The sequence below is a fragment of the Branchiostoma lanceolatum genome, chromosome 12, assembly GCF_035083965.1.
Source record: "Branchiostoma lanceolatum isolate klBraLanc5 chromosome 12, klBraLanc5.hap2, whole genome shotgun sequence".
NCBI classification, from domain to species: Eukaryota; Metazoa; Chordata; class Leptocardii; order Amphioxiformes; family Branchiostomatidae; genus Branchiostoma; species Branchiostoma lanceolatum.
Window position 1 is genome coordinate 8,998,958 of NC_089733.1, and position 21,204 is coordinate 9,020,161.

At 40.3% G+C, this 21,204-nt stretch overlaps 3 protein-coding genes across 3 annotated transcripts; 1 reads left to right on the plus strand and 2 right to left on the minus strand.

Moving 5' to 3' along the window:
- Positions 1–14: 14 nt before the first annotated feature.
- On the minus strand, positions 15–2,629 carry LOC136445511 (transmembrane and ubiquitin-like domain-containing protein 1). The gene is made up of 2 exons (XM_066443541.1): positions 1,835–2,629; positions 15–1,303 (listed from the first exon to the last, which is right to left on the minus strand). Exons 1-2 carry the CDS (start codon positions 2,602–2,604, stop codon positions 883–885), a joined length of 1,191 nt encoding a protein of 396 aa, XP_066299638.1. The 5' UTR covers positions 2,605–2,629; the 3' UTR covers positions 15–882.
- An 873-nt stretch (positions 2,630–3,502) lies between these two features.
- Positions 3,503–9,619, plus strand: LOC136445512 (kelch-like protein 40). The gene is made up of 8 exons (XM_066443542.1): positions 3,503–3,655; positions 4,411–4,604; positions 5,116–6,243; positions 6,796–6,927; positions 7,107–7,209; positions 7,687–7,868; positions 8,216–8,362; positions 9,079–9,619. Exons 2-8 carry the CDS (start codon positions 4,438–4,440, stop codon positions 9,194–9,196), a joined length of 1,977 nt encoding a protein of 658 aa, XP_066299639.1. The 5' UTR covers positions 3,503–3,655; positions 4,411–4,437; the 3' UTR covers positions 9,197–9,619.
- Positions 9,620–9,793: 174 nt separating this feature from the next.
- Positions 9,794–21,204, minus strand: LOC136445514 (GTP-binding protein 4-like). The gene is made up of 19 exons (XM_066443543.1): positions 21,123–21,204; positions 20,347–20,517; positions 19,611–19,714; positions 19,048–19,184; positions 18,674–18,737; positions 18,406–18,535; positions 17,773–17,922; positions 17,092–17,133; positions 16,911–16,976; positions 16,556–16,645; positions 15,846–16,034; positions 15,424–15,475; positions 15,102–15,202; positions 14,716–14,781; positions 13,125–13,171; positions 12,626–12,713; positions 12,005–12,073; positions 11,673–11,819; positions 9,794–10,670 (listed from the first exon to the last, which is right to left on the minus strand). Exons 1-19 carry the CDS (start codon positions 21,171–21,173, stop codon positions 10,518–10,520), a joined length of 1,917 nt encoding a protein of 638 aa, XP_066299640.1. The 5' UTR covers positions 21,174–21,204; the 3' UTR covers positions 9,794–10,517.

Consider the following 21,204-nt stretch of genomic DNA (forward strand, 5'->3'; position numbering starts at 1 on the left):
AACTGATAAAAAAAACCAAGCCCTAGACAAGCAATAGACTGATCCTGACTGTCCATCACAATAAGCGGTTCAACCAATGAGAGAGTATTTGTATCTTTATGTTTTAACTTTGCATTTCTACGTTTTGACGGAGGTGGGCGCATGAAACTAATAGATCACCATGTAGCTTATTTTTGTGCCGCTTTTGAGCACTTTTGATAAGAAATTCGCACGCAAATGTGGTAAACAGTGGCATTAAATGTCAATTTCATAAAGATTACAGCAACTATAATATTTCCAGTTTTCAAGCATCATAAAATGCTCTGGGTGCCTTTAAAGTAACCAACAGCACTGCTGCCACATGCCCGCAAAGCTGGTGTGTTTCAATGAAGGGCGGTCATACTGGCTACACAGTACAGATACAGAAATATAGCAAATCATCTGTAGGGAAGTGCAACCACTCCCATGATGAAGCTGTTATATCATGTAGGACAATATTCATCCGTGGTTGTCTAAAACTTGATTTCTTTTAAAAGAAATAAATAAACTTGTGAGACGATCCCCTACACTGACAACTACAAATAGAAAGCTGTACTAAACGGATGAAAGTCTGAAGGTTGAATCTTACAACAGATCTAAGGAACAGCTACTTTATCTTTGATGCATTGGCTCTAACAAGTTACCTTATAATGAGTGAATTCAGCTCATCAAGAAATAAATAACATCCATAAACTCTTCTTTGACAATTTAAAATGATCACAATACCTTGCGGTTTTCTCTTTACATCACTAGCTACATGTATAGGATTCCACTGTTGAGAAGATTATAACCAACAATAGGTTCTATATCATGTGGATGAAAATTACAAGAATCTTCAAGAAAAAAAGATTTTAGGTTTGATTGTTACTCATGGCCATTGACAGGCTGTAACCTTTCACCTCCATGACCTCTTGAACCTTGAACTTCATCCCTGTCTGTACGGTACAAGGCTATGACCCCCAACAGGAACAGCAAGGTCACCGCCGCTAGGGCTATGCTTGTCGTCGGATTGAACAAATGGGGGTACTGAAGCTTAACGTACCATACCAGTGATACGATCAGTCCGAAAAGCGGCGCGACAAAGTTCCCGACGTCCAAGGCTTCCGTCTCGGGCAGGAGTTCCACAGTACTCTGGGAAGGAGAGCTCTCGTGCGTTACCTGGCAGTGAACCACACAGTTGTTGTTGAGCCCGTAGGACGACAGCGTGTGGTTCTCGACTAGGACCTGCCCGTGGTAGATGAACCGGACTAGATGGTCAGCCTGGACCTCCTCATGAAAGAAACGCCTGCAAGAGACCATCATGATGTTAAAGATACGCATTGTACAATCTGGCAGATCAAAACAAAAACATTAAAACAAAGTCAGTGTTTTATGGTCATTTTTGTACATCATAAGATGATATTCACAGCGTATGTACTGATGCAAATCTGTTGTGTCATGAGAATGTCTTGAAATATGCACAGTCATTCTGACGTCGCTTAAATTGCCTGCTGGGGCGGTTTTGGTACTGAGTAAGCTACTGAAAATTAGGGGACTTCACGCTGCTTGTTTACCATTGGCGACGAGTTTCAAAATATGAGGATTGCTTGTGGCACTAAGGAAAGAAAAAAGTTCCAACATTACAATGCGCCAGTCATTTTTTAAATGTAATTATTTCTATGTTTATTTGTTTTATTTGGATCTCCATTTATAGCATCAGCACCTAACTTCTTCTGTTGACCAGTTTACATGTACAGACTGTAATACCATAAAGGCTGGCCCTTTAGCTGTCCTTTATAGTTTTTGTAAAGTACATGTACATTTGTATAAAACCTACCGTCTGAACTCCGATATAGTCTCTTCTGGTTTGGCGTACACGACTCGCTCCTGGTCGTTGAGGAACTTTAGTCGGATGGCGATTTCCCCCTCCCCTGGCTCAATCCGCTCTTGACCTCTGACCCCCGCCCCCAGTAGAGGGTCGTGACCCATGGATGACCCCGTTTCACTACTGGTGCGGGTGCAGACACTGGGACCAGCCGCAGACTTAGAATCACCCTTTTTGTCTGATGTAATATTTGTAGGCGAATTCGAGTTCTCACACTCCAAGTTCTTTGCGTCTTCGCTGGGGGACTCAGTCTCCTCGGAACCCTGGGAATGATCTGTGGGACTATTACTGGATTGCACTGGATCAGGGGACCCTTCCAAGGCATCATGGGATTTGTCACTGCTCTCCTGTGAGTTTTCTTCCACTGCATCATGGGAAGCATCAGATGTAGAATTCCCAGACTGCCCTTCTGCTTGAACGTTCTCCACGCTCCCCTGGGCTTCAGGTGGCTCCACGTGCCCACCTACATTCTCACCTACATTCTCCTCCCTCGGGGGCAGACTCTGCACATCGCTAGTCCTACCTTCCGTTGCCATGGCAGCAGTCTCCCCGACGACACCCTGTATCCTCTCATGTAGGGTCTGCAGGTGGCCGACCCGTTCAGTGGGGATGGGTCGCTCGGCAACATAAGTAGAGAACCAGGCAGCGGTGAGCGTTACAGCGATAACGAGCACTGCTACGATCAGCGTGATCTCGTCATCCACTCCCTCGATGAGAGCCATGGTGAACAGATGTTACCTTATAAACCTAAGGACAATGACAAATGAAGTAAGCATTACAGAGTGCATGATATTCTACCAAAGACTGAAAGAGACTCCTAGTACTATGCAGACACTTAAGCAAAGTACAATGTAAGTAAGAAGCAAATTAACTCAAGCAAAGGGTGATATCAGATGAGTACTAGACTGATGTTTTAGCAGCCTTTTATATAACTAGTACTAGTTATATAAGAGGCTGCTAAAACATCAGTCTTCAGTGTTTTATTCTACTTTGATCTACACATTGTGGTTTGCTGTTTTGTCTTCCAGCGCTTATTCAGCTACAGTTAAGGTAAGATCATGACTGGAATAGTAATATTTTGTTGTGCTTGGGTGACCCACATCCGAATGGAACATGTTTACAAATACCGCACATGTACAAACATACATACAAATTCAAGTCATCTGAAGGACTACCAAAACATCCAATCACCTTTGTCCGACTGATACGATTATTGTTACTTTAAAGGATATGTTACACCGTACACGGTGTTGGCATTCTTTGTCTGACCCTTAGTAGTGGTAAGAATTTTCTGACGTACCCGGCTTTATCCCATGGCCCAATATGGCAAAAAGACAGCTCGACAAATTATGAGCATGAAAAATCCTCCCATACTTACCACAGCAGCGAGGCGGCAAGGAGTTCTCTCTGACACGGGCAGATCACATCAGTCTGTTTCGGAAAATAGCGTGGATGTAGAGAAGAAAAGACAAATGTTGGATGAAATGAAGAAATCAGGAAAAGCTGTTTGGTGACACGACGCCCAGCTCGACAACCCGGAAGTGAACAGTGGAAGATAAAAAAATCTAGAACCTTCCCATGATGCATTTCTCAATCACTGCGCCATCTTGCGAAATTTTGGCAAACTACAGGTGTCGTATTTGCACTTCCGCATCTTTGGAAGCCAGAAAATGTTGAGGCACCAAATAAAGTGATGCCGCTGCATTGAGTCCAAAATAGCCCAGCTCAAATATCGGGCGGGCTATCTGCTGCTGAACATTGGCCGATAATCAGGTAGGTTGTCAAGGAAAGTGTCGTCTGTGGAATCTATGACAACTGAACGGTTCCCAAGGCAAGATCTGTAGTTATATTATTTCTGTCGTTTCACTTTGTCATCTTGTTTTGTTCAATGGGAATTGTTTACCATGCCAGCTACTAGTATTATAAAGCTTTAATCATGATCCACAACGCTGACAACGTTGTTCCAAGGAGGCTATAGCCTCCATGGCTATACATGGAACGTATGGCAGCAACATGCAGAATGAAAGGGATAATAATAAGCATAGTATTAAGGGGGGGCACAAAATACTGTACTTGTTCTAGGAGATTGGTACATTTATACATATGAGAATGTAATATATGTACTGCCTATTTGATACCCAAACGTCTTTAGATTCAAAACTTGCACTATGGCTGTAATTATTATTACTCAAAACCAATTTAATTAACATTGACTTTACTGGAGGGATGTAATAATAATAAGGAGGATGGCTGCTAACCGAGCCGGCTGGGCCAACCTAACTGCCTCATGTGTTGGACGACACGGGAGCCCCTAAGTCCAAGTCTAAGTTACATGTAAGCAAATACTTTTTTATCAGAATCATGTTACAGGTTCACTTGCATGACTTTATACAAAGTCTTTAAGGGCTGCATAGATCCACAATGTAATACACCTGTTTCATCTGAATCCCAATGCATAGACATGTGAACTTGCCCAAAACATCGAGGGTTACATGTAAATCATCTGTTGTTTTACCTGCACTCTGCAGGTAAATAGATCCACCTGAGCCGTTGCCATGGATACCCAGACCCTGGAGCTGCTGGGTCACCAGTCATGTGACCTCTTGCAGGGTCTGAAGCAGCTGTTGGATGATGGAATGCTGACAGACGTCACCCTGCGTGTGCAGACCTGGAGGTTTGCCTGCCATCGCGTGGTGCTGGCAGCCAGCAGCCCATACTTCAGGTGAGACGTGGGGTCAGCACACAACCAGAAACTTAAATAATGACCGAGGAGATATATCTGCACCTTAAGTATTCAACCGCTATTCAGCATAACACACCAGCTTTGATTACCTGCAGTGTGCCCCCTCACTCTCAGCACAACATACAGGCTAAAGCATGATTAAACTACATTGTACTCTTTTATTTTATATTATTCTAACTGCTAAACTTGCACACAAGACTGGTTGCGATTGATTGATTTCAAGTCAGAATTAAAGACCAGAAAAGGTTTGCATGGACTGTCAACTATGCTGCTATGTTTTGACACCCCCTTATTCTGACTCTAACATGTCAAAAGGTAGGGATGTTGGAACATAGGACTGTCCCATATTTTTCACACATACCTCAGTTGCCAATGATAGTAGATAGTAGACTAAAGTTGAATAGCTACTGATTGATTCATTGCTGATTATTGTCGAAATCTGACAGGTTGCAGTACAGCCTTTCTAATCAAGAATCTGTTATTTATGCAGGGCCATGTTTTCACATGATCTTGAGGAGAGCAAACAAGATGTCATCACCCTGCAGGACATTGACCCCATGGCTCTTGGAATGATCATCCTGTATATGTACACCTCCAAACTGTACATATCAGAGGACAACGTACAAGACTTGCTCGTTACCGCCAACATACTCGGTATATCTCGTGTCTACAGCGCCTGCGTACAGTTCATGCTGTCTCACATCACGGTAAACAACTGCTGTGGCGTCTTCCAGTTTGGAAACTGGTTGAACATCGAAGAATTAATCAAGAAGGCAAAAGAGTGCATCTGCGATGGCTACCCTGAAGTCTGCAAGGGGGCGGAGTTTCTGAACCTGCCTCTTTCCTGTTTGATTGACATTTTGTCAGACGATAGCTTGAATGTTGAGGAGGAGGAGACTGTGTATGAAAGCCTCATGACCTGGGTGAGACATGACCTCACTACTAGAGGTCATCACCTTGGTGATTTGCTCAAACATGTCCGTCTTGCTATTATTCCTCAGGAATACTTTGAAAAGGTCATTGCCAAGGAGAAGTTGGTGATAGAGTCTGACCTTGGACAGGAGCTGATCTTGAAGGTCAAAGAGCATCATAAGAAGGTGGAAAAAGAGAAACAGAGACTAGAATTGGAAGAAACAGACGATGTTTGTGACAATGACAGTGTTGCTGTTTTTCAAGGATCTGTCATACCAGGTCATGACTCTCAAAATGAAGATGTAGTATTATGGAACATTTTACCATTTGCAGAACAAACAGCAGCTAACAATAGTCTTGTTGAAATGAACACGTCTGTGAGTAGCAACAGTCCCACTGAACTCAACACTTCGGTGAGATTCGGTATGTATGTCGAAGACTTGTTATCTTTTATCGATGGGCGGAATCCACCAACGTTCTTCAACCCTGTTCAACACAAGTTTTACCTGGGACATCGCAGCGAGGATGGCGAAGTCACGAAGCGGAAGTGTCACAACAACGCTGCGATTTGTACGCCTGACAACGAAGTGTACGTGGCCGGCGGGGTGAACGTGAGACTAGGAGGGTCGCGCCGGGAACAGACTAACTGCGAAGCTGACTTTCATGTCTACAATCCACAACAAGGAGCATGGGTGGAGAGGAAAAGGTACATGTACCAGAGATTTTATATTTAATCTTCTCCCTGCTGCCTTAACCCATAATCAATACAAAAGTTGGTACCAAAGTGTACACGAGTAGAAAGAAGATTGAAGTAAAATGTCAAGAGTCAAGAATAGTTGTAAGTAGTTGTAACTAAGCAGTGAGTTAATCTACACATTCAAGTTTAAACTTTCCTAAATGTTTGCCCTCAACAGAGAAAATGAGCACACAAACATACGGTATATATAATTTCAGAGGTTAGGAAAACATAACTGTCCAATACAGTTTGAATTCATGTATTTTCCATAAGAAGATATCAAGGCATACCTTTCAACAAACTTTTGATATCAGCTGAAAGACATGAATTGTTCAGCATGTTCCCCCAAGTTTTGCCCTCAATAAAAAATGAGCACACAGAAATACGATACCGGTAAATATATTAAGATCAGAGGTCAATAAAACATAACTGTTGGATTACTATCAAGGCACTTATTTGAACTAACTTTTGATATCAGCTGAAACACATGGATTGTTTAACATGTGCTGTTACACCCTTCAGGATGACCACAGCACGATGCATGTTCTCTATGGGGTATGCAGGGGGCAAGATTTACGCTGTTGGGGGACGAGCACACTTCACTTACGCCAAGTGTACCTGCACCGTGGAGGCCTACAACATACAGGAAGACAGGTCAGGTTGTTAGCTGGACTGTTTTTCCATTGAACAGTTTTTGACTTTTGAGAAAGATTTTGGAATGGTATTTTCAGTGCAGATGAAAACTTATGATGATTTCACACTGTATTTCACAGCTTGTTTTAGTTGTTGTGCTTTTACTCATCTTCTTTCTTGTTTGTTTGTTTGTTCCGCAGCTGGGACTATGTGATCCCGATGCCGTGTAAACTGTGTTCTCATGCAGTCGTGTCTGCTCGAGACAGGATCTTTGTTCTGGGTGGGACGGATGAAAAGGACCAGGTACATTATCCTTACAAATTTTACAATAGTATCTTTTTATCTATAATTCCTTTTATTGTTGAGTAACAGTGCGGTAAGATTCGTTGGTCATCATACAATTTTGATGCCATAGAATTTTCAAGCAGGCTGTAACAGAATCAACCACTGAGACGGATTCAAAAGAGCTTTTACCGTATCAAGACAGTAGAATTTTGAAGGGCGCATGCTTGATTGTCCCAAGAGTGTCCTCAATTTGTACTTCAAGAGGCTGTAGGGGCAGTGGGTTGTTGATTTACTTTGTCTTTGGCATGGAAGATGGCCCAAGTCTTTCCTTCCACCACATTTAATTTCAGCTTCCCAACTGAAGTCAGGTACTCATTTACACTTGTGTGGAGTGAGGAATGTCATGTTAGGTGCGAGGAATCAAACACGTGACCTCTCAATCCTGTGTCCACTGGCCTAACTGCTAAGCCAATCTTTTTACCATCTGATATTCAGGTTCATGATTCGAACTTGACCTATGACCCTGAGTCAGATATCTGGAGCGAGCTGGCCCCGATGGGAACGGCGCGATGCGAGTTTGGCGCAGCGGTTATTGGGGAGGAGATCTACGTGGTTGGCGGGATCTCTCCGCAGGGCCTGCTGTGCTCCGCAGAGGTGTACGACATCAGGAGGGACAGGTGTGTGATGTTATCCTGACCACCCCTTCTCGAGGATGGAATGGTCTGAATCAAGATGGATGAATTTGTCACTCTTTTGATACTGAGTTAAAATGAAGTCCTGAGGGAACTACTGCAAAATGCTCAAGGCCATTGGCATAGAATAAAATGACATGCAAATTGGTACATTTTCTTTAATGAAAAACAATTTTCTGTCTATTTGATGCATCGGCTAGGATGAAGTTCAGAATAAAACAACCGAATTGGTTTCGAAGATAAGCTAGCTGGCAGTTATACCAAGTTCAATTTATTTTAAGTTAATTCCCAGGTAATTAATTTGAAGTCACATTAAGTTTCCCTCCATACAGATGGCGGTACCTCCCAGACTTTCCTCAGGACAGGAAGTCTATCAAACTGGCAGTTCTGGGGGGTCAGCTGTATGCCTGTGGAGGTCAGGTCATAGTTCATAGGCCACAGGGCACCTGGTCACTACGGAACGCTCATGACCTCTGGAGGTGAGATAGAAACATGTTTAAGTTATTGCTTACCTTGTATTCACTAATCTGTAATGACCCACTGAAAAAAGGTTTAAGTTCTAATATGCCTACAGGATTCGAAATACAATTGAGTAACTTGCAATTTGCAAGTGATTTTCAAGTAAAATTAATATAAACTTGCAATTTTACAAGTTAGAAATACAATTTTGTATTCCATGAATGTCTGGGAAGAAGCTACTCTCGTTACACACACACACACAATCATCCCATAAAATACACTAAATTTTGAATAGATAACACGTAAAATGTTTAGTCTTCTGATAATGCTATAAAAGTTGCAATATCAGGCTGAGTATACCGACTGTAATATTGCAAGTTAAATTTTCAAATTGCAAGTAAAATTTTTGCCAACTTGCAATTTTGCAAGTGACCCCAAAAAAGTATTTCGATCCCTGTGCCTATTTGTGGAACTTGTTGCCATCTACTGTTGGAGCATCCTCACTAGATAGCTTTGAATAATGCTTGCAGCTAGATGTGCAAAGGTTAGGTGTGACAGTGTAATATAATCAGCTGCTGCCCTGTCGCATGCTGGCGAAGCTGGTGTGTTACACCAAAGGGCGGTTGTACCAGCTATAGTATTGGCATCCTCCTTACTCTTGTAATATTTACCTCTATGGTGGTTGCATCTACTAATTATAAGGCCCGGTGACTCAAATATTTGATTGTTTTTCCAGGTACAACCGCAGGAATGAGCGATGGGAGTCGGTGGTGGACAGCATCCCTTTCTCCACTACTAGTGTCTGTGTCACCTCCAAAGTCAGCATCAAACACCTCCATACAAAGGAAGAATAGAAGTCGGAAGTTGTTCAGAAATGCAGAATTTTGATTTGGTGAAAGATTCACATTGGCAATAATCAGTTATGGTCTAGATCAGATACTTTTCCCCCATTAATTGTTATAATATTAAGTTGAATATCAAATATGGATATGAAAAGGTTTGGGTGCAAAGTATAAATTTACGAGGCTCATATTTTTTTGTGTTTTGTGAAATTGTCATGTTAGTTGTTTCAGACCTGACCTATGCGCTTTAGGAATTTTTGCAAGCAACACTGTTTCTCAGTTTGTCATGGATGTAAATAGAGGAAATAATCAAGGAGGGGATATGGAGATGGTCCAAAACCGAGCAATTGATTCACGCAATGCAGTCATCTTCCTTCCTTCATTGCAATGTACAGTATTGAAAGCCCAAATGTGCATGGGTGCAGTTCAAATAAATGTTTGTATTACATGTACAGTCTAATAGTCAGCAGGTCTAGTGCCTGTTATTACAATGATAAGTATATGAAACAATGTAAAAAAATTAAAAGCTGCTTGTGTTTATAAGTCTAGTCCCTCGTCTTCTGCAGTTTGGATGCTTAGTGTAAAAAGAAAGATCACAAGTCAGTACTGCCTTTATGTAGGATTTTATTGATATATCATCATACCAATAATACTTGTCATTTCATAAATGGTAGAACCAATGCCACAATGATCCCAGACTCAGGGATACAGTGAATATCATTTCATACAAGGTCATCAAAAGTTTTTGTTAGTAATAATTATGATCCATGCAGAGATCTATATTCTGCATATTGAAATCACTACCATAGTATACTTCATAAGATATATTCTTTTGACACAGATTCTACATTATACAAAGTCATGTGAGCACAAAATAACATTTCTAAATGGTATTGTAGGTCAACACTGACTGTGCCATTAGTAAAGTTTATGTAAATGATGTTCTCCTTTCTGAAAAAGTCAACAGATTTCAACAGTCAAGAAACTTTGCCTTAAATTCTTACTCTGCAATTCTTTTTTCTTTATATACCAAACTTAAGGCAAAGACAACATAAAGCTGTCATTCTTGGTTTCTCTTTTTCTTGTATGAAACTTTTTTGTATGAAACTCAAGTTTCATAGTTTTAAATTAAAGGCTGATATTGTTTTTAATCAATATATGAAACTCTCCAAAACCATGGACTCACAGAATGTGAAAAAAAATGCACAATGCATACATTTTGATACTTGTAATTGTTAAGATACTTTTAATATAATATATCTCAAATGTAAACTTAACACTGTCGCAGTATCTTGTGAGATCCACGAAAACACCACAAGGGTCCGTGATGTCATTATCTCCTCTGTGTCTTGCCCTGCTTCCGTTTCCCAGAGAACAGATGTTTGGGCATCTTGGTTCCGATGAAGCGGTCCGACTCGCCAGCCTTCCCAAACTGGTTCATCTTCTTCTGAGCATTCTTGGCGATGACCTTGACCTTCTGTTGAGTCTGGAAGATATTTGCACAAGAAAAACAGAACTTTTAAGTTTCAGCACTGGAAAAGATAGTTCTTGTAATTCATAAATATTAAAGGCAGGCTAACCTTAATTTCGTAAAGCATACTGCAGTATGTTAAATATACCACTAAGACCAGTTCTGACTTCTTTTACATGAGTCCATCATAGATTAGCGTTTTTACAATATTTGAAATTCGCGGTGTGGTGATGTAATACTGGCCATGTCCAAAGACCTTTGTGACGTCAGATTCCGAGTCGGCCACACCTGCACCATAGGAATTGCTCCAGACGCCATTTCTCCGACTCGGAATCTGACGTCACAAAGGTCAAAGGTCTTTGGACATCGCCAGTATTACATCACCATGACGCGAATTGCAAATGTTGTAAAAACGCTAATCTATGATGGACTAGTGTAAAACAAGTCAGAACTGGTCTTAGTGGTATAGTTAACATACTGCAGTATGCTTTACGAAATTAAGTTTAGCCTGCCTTTAAAGTAGAGGATTGAAAAGTCCTTCCCGCACCAGATGGTGCATAGGGCAGCGCTTATCTCTGTTTCAGTAGCCCTTGATCACACAACTTTGTGGAATCACTATACAACAGGGGGCTAGTCTACTGGTGTCTTCATTACTACTATACTCTTTCCCAAATGCTGAGCACTAAGCAGAGTACCATTTCTAAAATCTTTGGTATGACCTGGCCGGGAATCAAACTCATGACCTACTGAATGCAATGCAAACACTCTACTCACTTGGCCATTACAATGGTATTTGTAAAGGATACAAAATCTTTTAACTTCTATCTGATATGCAAATATATGAAGTATTCAAATTTGGATGTTTTTTCATAGGAAAACAATGCAAACTTCAAATTTAGAAAGAATTTAGAATACATCATTTCTATGTAGTACACACAAATCTCAGCTATGTAACTGACTGTTAAATAATAGCTTTATTTTTTTTTCATAAGAGATTCTCCATTGCTGTATTCTCACCTGTGGATCCCTGATACCAGACTGGTCTCTGGACACTTTCCCAGCAGGAACGCTCCTGCTCCTAGCCCGACTCCCAGCCTCCGCCGAGGCTTCACGTTTCCTCTTCAGGCCCGTGGGGGTCTTACTGCGAGCTCGCTTGAAGTGGGCCTTGAATTTAAGAGGAGAAAGAATTATATAATCACGATGTGTCTTAAAGTGTTATGTGACAGTCACTGCTGTTACAGTAGAAAATAACAAATGGTCTGTATCAGGATGCTATAAATAGTATCAAAGACTTTTCACAAAGGACTACTTCAAATCAACAACATTTGAAAACAGCCATGCACACTTACATTGTCCTTGTCTGCCATGTCCACTCCCAGTTCCTCCATCTGGGACTTGAACTCACCCACATTGTAGTCCTGGACATGGGGAAACACAACATCATACATCAATAAGTAATCAAAGACATTTCATTCATCAAATCCTTGTTTCTTGATTTTCCTGACTTAATCTGCTATAATAATACTTGGGTAAAATGTACAATCAACATGGCCAACTTCATGTTTGATGCACTGAACTATCAGTAGACTTTAAAAAAAATTGCATGACTTTACTGTACATTCTTTAGATACTTTAGGTGGAAAAGGACAGCCTGATGTGCCTCAAAGGCATGGGAGGAACTAAGGTAAGGTGCTAAGGTGCTTTAGATACTTAAGAGGACTAAGAAAGAGTAGTGTCCGTACATTGATGAAGGTTAGACATCCAGGTAATAAGATACATCAAAAACAGTTACTCAAGCAACTGGATAAAATTGACACTTTTTGAAATCTTTCAAAACTTTATCCAGTAGCTTGAGTAACTGTTTTTTTAATTACTGTCTGTAAGCTTGCTATTGATATGTGAGTAAGAGTAGAGTGGTGTCTGTAAGCTTACTTATACAGATGTTATCGCAGCAAACAAACCGATCCTACCTTCCTGGCCACCCTGGGCAGCGTTGGTTTCTGCACCTTTCTGCGTACGTCTGACTCCATCTTTATCAGCTTCTTCTTCTTGCGAATTCTAACAATACCAAAAACATTATAAGACACAAAGCAACACTATAATGTTATAACTGTTCCATGCTTCAATATTCATTAGACGACAATAACTAACATTATATTCTGATTGCAAGACTAGTACATTTGTATTTGCTAGACAGTTAGCATTTTCTTAAAGTACATTGCGTGCTTACTGCTAATTACAAGTGCCTATACCTATGCCCTAACTCTTATCTGCAAGGTTACTACATGAACATGTTGCACAGTTCCAAGCCATAGCTTTTTCAAAGTATATGTAGGCAAAAAATACCTAACCCTCTCCCATTCTATAGTTCAACAAACAACGATGAAAATTGGAACACTGCGACTTGGACTAGGAAAAGAACCCATGACTCTACAAGCAAAAAGTTTTTTTTTTTTAAGTTGAACTTACTGGGCTGCCATACTCCTGATTTCCCTGGTCTCTTCATCTTCATCGGACTGTAAAAAAAATGACAAAAAAAGTCCATCAAATTACTCCACACAAGATAAACCATAGTTTGCTGAATGTAACAATGGTTGAAAAATGCTCAATTCTAATCTAATTGGTTCGCAGGAAGGGTCAAACAATACATCTATTCAAGAACTATAAAAAGACATGTTTCTGTTGTCGTAAGTGAGTACTATTGTTATGTGTATGTCACAGTAGAGATGGCAATTCAGGACAATCGGCGATTGTCCTAGGACAGATCGCGATCGCCGTTTGTCCTAGGACAGACTGCGATCGCGATCTGTCCTAGGACAATCGCCAATTCTACTAGTAGAGATTGCGATCGCAATCTGTCCTAGGACAAACGGCGATCGCGATCTGTCCTAGGACAATCGCCGATTCTACTAGTAGAGATTGCGATCGCAATCTGTCCTAGGACAAACGGGGATCCAAACTTAATGATACTAAGATAAAGGAAACAGCAATATCTTGTATAATCCATGATTTTATTTAGTATTTACAAATTCTGAGATTGATATTTTGACACCTGTTTTATCACTTTACAATTGGTTGTGAATTCAATAGGTGTGAAACTGTGAGTATTATCTTGACACCTCAAAATTTGCATACTGAAACATTGTTGGATCACCTTCTTCCAACTGACATCTTTCACACATTATCAAAATTTTGTCACTCAACTTTATCAGAAATTACTTTATCAGAAAACATATTCATTCATCCATTATAAAATATGAAGTAATTCACCTAAAATAGCTGATAATTATGAAATGTAGGTAGTATGCTAAACCTGATTGAAATGTTGTGTAATGATTCATTCTATTTTCTAAAGCATTTCCATCTAATCAGAATTTGTCCAGGCAAGTAGAATCGCCGTTTGTCCTAGGACAGATTGCGATCGCAATCTCTACTAGTAGAATCGGCGATTGTCCTAGGACAGATCGCGATCGCAAACTTGTCCAAGTAGAATCACCGTTTGTCCTAGGACAGATTGCGATCGCAATCTCTACTAGTAGAATCGGCGATTGTCCTAGGACAGATCGCGATTGCAAGCTTGTCCAAGTAGAATCGCCGTTTGTCCTAGGACAGATTGCGATCGCAATCTCTACTAGTAGAATCGGCGATTGTCCTAGGACAGATCGCGATCGCAAACTTGTCCAAGTAGAATCACCGTTTGTCCTAGGACAGATTGCGATCGCAATCTCTACTAGTAGAATCGGCGATTGTCCTAGGACAGATCGCGATTGCAAGCTTGTCCAAGTAGAATCGCCGTTTGTCCTAGGACAGATTGCGATCGCAATCTCTACTAGTAGAATCGGCGATTGTCCTAGGACAGATCGCGATCGCAAGCTTGTCCAAGTAGAATCGCCGTTTGTCCTAGGACAGATTGCGATCGCAATCTCTACTAGTAGAATCGGCGATTGTCCTAGGACAGATAGCGATCGCAGTCTGTCCTAGGACAAACGGCGATCGCGATCTGTCCTAGGACAATCGCCGATTGTCCTGAATCGCCATCTCTACTGTGACATGTACATACCATGTCAGAGTCATATTCCCCTGCTGCCTCTTTCATCTCCTCTTCCTTCTCAAGATCTTCCAGTTTCTATGAACACAAACAAACATCAGGATCAACATCTCGGTTTTAACTGTTTATTTATCTGTGTCCCTCACATCGGACATCTACATTTACATGTAAATAATGATAGAAGGTTGCATGATAACTAAATCAACAATAGTTTCCATTGCTTGTCATCCAGACCAGTTGACATCATGTTAATAAATGTCAATTCAGACCAAGCGCGGTTGGTACTGAGATGTAATCATTCAAGCAAAACATTTACAGAATGCAAACATTCAATGTGTGCTTATCCTTATTGGTTTCTCTTTATTCTTTTAATCTAGGAAGCTGTATATGATACAAACCTTCATGATGTCAGGATCAATGTAGTCAGCCACGTTCTTCCCCTCCCATAACTCAGGGATGGGGTCGTATTTGTCCTCTGGGTTCTTAAGGTCGTAGCGTTCTGAAAATAGAAAAAGACATATTTAACTCAGAGAACTAAAATACTTTAGGCAACTATAAATGAGATTGGACAGATTAGAGAATTGACAAAACAAAACAAATTCAATGCAAATATTCTTACACTCGACAGCTTAAACTGCATCTCCTTATATAGTTTACCTTGCCATTTATCAGTCCCTTCTTATGTAGTTATCATTACATAACACAAACAAGGAAACTCACTCTTCATATCAAAGACATAGTCTTCCTCCAACTCCAGTTCTAGATCTCTCTCCTGTTGAACGGGTAGTAGGAGAAAACAGTGTGAATATTTAGGAGCTTAAAGTCACACATGATAAACTTTAATTACTAAAATTATAGTCTTTCTTCACTGAAAAAAACAAGAGTAGGGATTGCTCAGCTTATCTCCCAAAGTGTCTTCATTGATATTCTGACATAATTGTCAGTTTACATCATAGCAATATGCTCTTGTTCTTTCAAATTTTAAAAACATTTATACTGTTAGCAAAAATAAAGGCATTTCACATAAATACATCCAGACACTATACACTATACATACATACATACATAACCATACTCTCAAGTTGGAGCATACACAGACACTATGCATCCAATTATTTGGATGAATGGAATGAATGAAATACCGTTTTCTTCTTGGGCTTGTCGGTGTCCATGGCGGCCTTGCGCTGTAAGACGGCCTCCGGGATACAGGGCGGGCGCACTTTCTCGTCTCTCTGCTGCGGGACGGACAGGTGCAGACGGTTCAGGACGGAGTTGACCTTCTTACTTCTCATCTTGTTCTCTACTCTGTAGGCAAGCAGCTGGTCACAGGCCTGGGGGGAGGGGGGGGGAGACTTTTGTGAGCTAAAACCATCTTGACCTACTGACTATGGTTTTTGGCCCAGCAAAAGAAGAAACTGAAAAAAGCAAAAGAAGATCACTTTACTGTGTCCAAACGTTGTATACTATTCTCTTGTAAGGAATTAAGAGTCTGAAAGCTGAAACTACAAATATGTAAGATATAAGTTCATTTGTCTTTAGCGCATTGCACCACTCAAACTGAGTGAATTGAAGAAGACTTTGTACCTTGCACTTTTTTTACTTGAGGTTTTCTGAGTGCAAAACTAGTTTCCATTGCTTGTCATCCAGACCAGTTGACATCATGTTAATAAATGTCAATTCAGACCAAGCGCGGTTGGTACTGAGATGTAATCATTCAAGCAAAAACTCTGTCTTTACATAATATAAACGCAGCCAGAAAGGGGTTAATTATGACACAATTTACAAGGATAAAAAGATATGTTTAGAGAAAGATGTCTAGTACATATTCTAGTAATTTATCCCATAATATTACCTTGTTCTTGACCTCCATGACCCCTTCCCCAGACAGAGTGCTCATGGGAACTATTGGGATGCCTTCCTTCTCCAGATCTGCCAGGAGAGCCTGGAAACACAAAAATTAAACAGAACATTTCAAAAAGTGTTCAGGGTAAACTTGAATAGCATCTTGTTCAGGAATGGAAAAATTTCCTAAGTATGTAGAACAGTAATAGTTTTTGAAATATCAAATTGAATATGTGGTGCTCAGTTTATCTCCCATTTGTCAGCAGAAAGTTCTGACATGGTTATGACATCATCGCACCTCGCCTTGACATGTGTTAGAAATGTGACAAACTGTTAGATTGATGTGATACTATTATTGTGCACACCTCGTTTTCTTCACTGAGCTCCTCTCGTCGGATAACGTCAATCTTGTTGGTAACAATCATCAGAGGCTGCAAGTACAAAAAGGAATCTTTATTTCATTTTCCATTTTTACAAAAGCACTTTGAAGGACAGAATAGTATTCAACAGTACATTTCAGAGGAAACAGTGATAGATAGTAATTACCTTGTTGGCAAACAGTGGCTTGATGTTGTTAAAAAGTTCCACCTGTAGCAAAGGACAGAAATTGTTATACTACATGTTTTCCAAAACCATGGTGAAAGAGTACATGTATTACAGTAGTTAGCTATAGGGACTGTTTATGAAATATTATTGATGCTCAGTTTATCTCCCATTTGTCATCATACAAATGTCTGAACGTGATATTGTAACATCACTGCACCATCTATAGGTTTCTGGAATTGTGAAACTACCTTGAACTCAAGAAAATGCTGATTAACATAAAACCCACTGCCCTGTCAATGTTATCCTACATGTATATCATCTGTAGACAGTGGTACAAATAACCCACTGGTAAGTATTGGGAAGAGTCCATTGTTTCCAGGGGTGTTACAAGTTGGTGCAGGTTGTGCCCTGACTGTTCAGAGATGTCCATGACACACAAGTACAAACTTTACCATCTATATAATATAATTAGCCCAACACCCCATGGGTAAGTATCAGGACAAGTCCATTATTTCTAGGGATTCTTTTTCTACCGGTTTTTTCAATGCAAGGCCATAGTTGACCACTTCTAGGCATTGAACAAAATTGATAGAAGATGAAGATGATAAGGCTAGGAGATAGTGGTGAACATTGATTTTGAAGGATTGAAGGTTGAATACGGAAGGGAAACAGTTGTGTTACCTGTTGGTCCAGGTTGTGCCCACATTGTTCAGAGATGTCCATGACGTACAGCACAGCAGCCCTGAGATGGGCCAGAGCAGTGATAGCCTGCATCTCTATGGTGTTCCTCTCCTCCAGGGAGTGGTCCAGGATTCCTGGGGTGTCGATCACCTAGGCAACAGATGGGCACAACAGTTTCATCATCATGTTTTACATCTGAGAGAAGGGAACAAAACTCACTATCTATGTAAGCCAGTGAAACTTACTCCAATGAATTTAACCATTGAGGGAATAGTAGTGGTTACATAATCAATAGCTGTAACTCTTCCATAAGTCTCTTTTGAAATTAAGACAAACTCTATTATTTTGAGTCTTTTTTTTCATTGCCACAATGACAGGACAGTAGCTTTTGTTGCTTGTCATCCAGACCAGTTGACATCATGTTAATAAATGTCAATTCAGACCAAGCGCGGTTGGTACTGAGATGTAATCATTCAAGCAACATCAAAACGACTAACCACAAATTTTACACATCAAAACTGCTTCAGGCTGTCACACTAGATTTGGGAACTCCAAAGAATGTCCTCCATAGATTTGATTCACCTGTTAAGATACCATAAAATCACATTGTGTGTCTCAGTCCTGAACTCTTACCTGCCAGCGCAGATACCTGTAGTCAGTGTGTCCCACGTACAGAGACTTGGTGGTGAAAGCATACGGTTGAACCTCCACATCAGCTCTGGTGATGGTGTTGATAAAACTGGACTTCCCAACATTGGGGAAACTACAACACAGAAATGGATGAATGTTAATGTAAACTTAAAGACAAGGACTGAAATTAGGACAATAAACAACTTTAAAAAAACAAGTCAACATCATGTACATCAGTACTGTAGATAGACAGAAGGAAAGCCAGACTTACCCACAGATGAGAAGAGTTCTGGTGTTTGGGTCAATGGTGGGGAGACGGGACAAATGCTGACGCACTGTAGGACAGAAAAGAACTTGAACTTCCTACTTACTAAACAGCCTGAATGCTACCTTTCAGCAATCATAATCTATACTCTTTTAACTGGAAAGTGCCATGAAATATTTAGACTGTCTTGTGTAATTTTTTATTCTTTCCTAAGCTTCTTCATTCCTGAAACCATATATATTCTGGACAATGAACAGCTTAACTAAGGAAGCCATCTGTAGACTGTATCTTGTACACTTGACTAGGGGGCTAGTCTACTGGTGTGTTCATTACTACTATACTCAAACTAAAATCAAAAAGTGTCTAAGCCGATGACCAACCTTGTTCTAGATACTCCAGACTCTGTTTCTGCCTCTTCATGACAGTACACATCCTGCCCAGCGCAGCACGTTTCAGGGTCTTACACCGGTACAGGGAGTCACCGTACTTCAACAGTCGCACATAGTCCTTGGCAACACTGGGAATGGATGGAAGATTTTTAATATCACGGAGGGATACTGCTAAGAATGAGTGATGCCATAACAAAGAATACTTCATAACAATACCTCAAAATGATAAGGTAGATTTATGATAATATGATATAATATTTTTGTTATAGCAAGGCTCAGTTTTATCAGACTTTTTTTTAGAGATTATCAACTTGTACATGTTTCTTAGGTATGAATTCTAAAATCTCCAAGCAGATGTAACAGTCCGGCTTGTTTTGAGCATATTTGGCGGTTTGTGAAATATTTTTTGTGAAGGTATGCACTCCTGCTAAAGACAAGCCCGACTGCTACAATTCTGCTTAGAGATTATGCTTTTCTTAAACTTCTTTGACAGCTATGATGAAGGATAAACAACGTATCCAAGCTGCAAATATAAAACATATGTTTGTACTGACTTGTCTATGAGATGCCTGGCCATGTTGATCTGCCCCAGGGCCAGTTTGTAGTGGTCCTTGTCATACAGCACATTCATCAGGTCTGCATAGAAGGGGTGGATGTCCTGCAAACAACATATAACAACTTTAACCTTCTCCCTGCTGCCAAAGCTCATAACCAATACAGATTTGGTGCCAAATGGCTGCCTTAGCGGGCTGAAGGTTTACTGAAGGGATTCCTTTTCTAGCATCTACCAAGAAGATATACAACCTGCGATTCTGAATCAAGTTTGTGGTGATTCAATTTCATGGTAAGGAGAAAATTGAGTGTTTGCTGTGGTTTTAAGATTGCGATAGCTCTACAGTCACATACTGTAAATACAGAAATGTTTGCGGCGGTTTTATGTTCGTGGTTTTTGCGGTGAACACTCTACCGCGAACTTAAAACCGCCGCGGAAAGCTGTTCCATCGTGTGACTGTAGTGCTACTATTGTTTCAAATGCGAACTCAAAACCACGGCAAACGCAACATTTTCTCCCTACGGCGAAATTAAATCTCGCAAAAATTTCTGCATTTACAGTACTATACAGTGATGGAAATACTGGTACCTTTATTGAAGTTTGCAGTGAAGCGGTCACCGCAAAACCGCAAACATAAAACAACAGGGATTATTTCAAGAATTACAGTGTTTAATATAGACACCTTATTGTATCTCAATCTGTTAAAGTAACAGATATCCAGCAAGATAACAACATACCTCTAGCCTGGGAAAGTCGTCCAGAATTTGGGAGAGTTTGTCATGATAGTTCTGCTGCGTGTACCGGACTTTGCGCATGTAGAACTGGCGAATCCGGGGGATGGCATACTGCTTGTGGATGACCGTTGGCGTCTTTCGCTGTGTCTTAGACAAGACAATGTCCACAAAATCCTACAAACAGTAAGGACAAAAAATACAATAGCATGAAAATTATGCTTTAAATACATGTTACATAAATCTAAACTGCATGAACCCACAAAAAAAATCATGGAAGTTTGTAAAAAAATAAAAAGTATTGATGCACAGTTTGTCTAAAAGTAATCCACTGATCCTATAATTCTTATGAAATGTTTACAAAATAGCTTATGAAACGTGTGCAAAGCGTTAATAACCTCATTTTGGACTTTAAAATCAAAGCTGCACTACTCACACATGAAGCTAGCTGGATAGTTTTTCAGTCCCAAATTTCATGAAAAATCTATAAAAATGCTATTCGGTCTAGAACAACCCACTGTCAGATATTTAAAAAATCTGATTAATATTTTCTCTTCGACTTCGCATTAAAAAGTCCTCCGAAATACGTTTATATAAGAAATCTATAAAACTATACGGTGGGAGGGGGGCACATTCGCACGTGCGCACACGTGTGAATATGAAGACACTTCTGAGCGACATTCTACCGATATAAAACACTTATAACGGACACCATACAGAGTAAAGCCCTAAACACGCCCTTGAAGAAAAATTCCTCTCAAAATTCTTCATAAAAAACCTACCGTAGCCGACGGAACGACCGTGATCTTCTTGAAATTGTAAGACGCAGCCATTTTTGGTCGTCTCCCTGCAGTGATGGCAAAA

Bases quoted from the DNA above. Each gene is read 5' to 3' on its own strand.
- LOC136445511 (XM_066443541.1), bottom strand. From the start codon at position 2,604: ATGGCTCTCATCGAGGGAGTGGATGACGAGATCACGCTGATCGTAGCA. The intron at 1,304-1,834 runs GTAGGTTTTATA...GGTCTCTTGCAG, and splicing joins ACTATATCGGAGTTCAGACG to GCGTTTCTTTCATGAGGAGG.
- LOC136445512 (XM_066443542.1), top strand. From the start codon at position 4,438: ATGGATACCCAGACCCTGGAGCTGCTGGGTCACCAGTCATGTGACCTC. The intron at 4,605-5,115 runs GTGAGACGTGGG...TTATTTATGCAG, and splicing joins GCCAGCAGCCCATACTTCAG to GGCCATGTTTTCACATGATC. The intron at 7,869-8,215 runs GTGTGTGATGTT...CCCTCCATACAG, and splicing joins TACGACATCAGGAGGGACAG to ATGGCGGTACCTCCCAGACT.
- LOC136445514 (XM_066443543.1), bottom strand. From the start codon at position 21,173: ATGGCTGCGTCTTACAATTTCAAGAAGATCACGGTCGTTCCGTCGGCT. The intron at 20,518-21,122 runs GTAGGTTTTTTA...TACTGTTTGTAG, and splicing joins CGGTCGTTCCGTCGGCTACG to GATTTTGTGGACATTGTCTT. The intron at 19,715-20,346 runs GTATGTTGTTAT...TGTTGTTTGCAG, and splicing joins ACGACTTTCCCAGGCTAGAG to GACATCCACCCCTTCTATGC.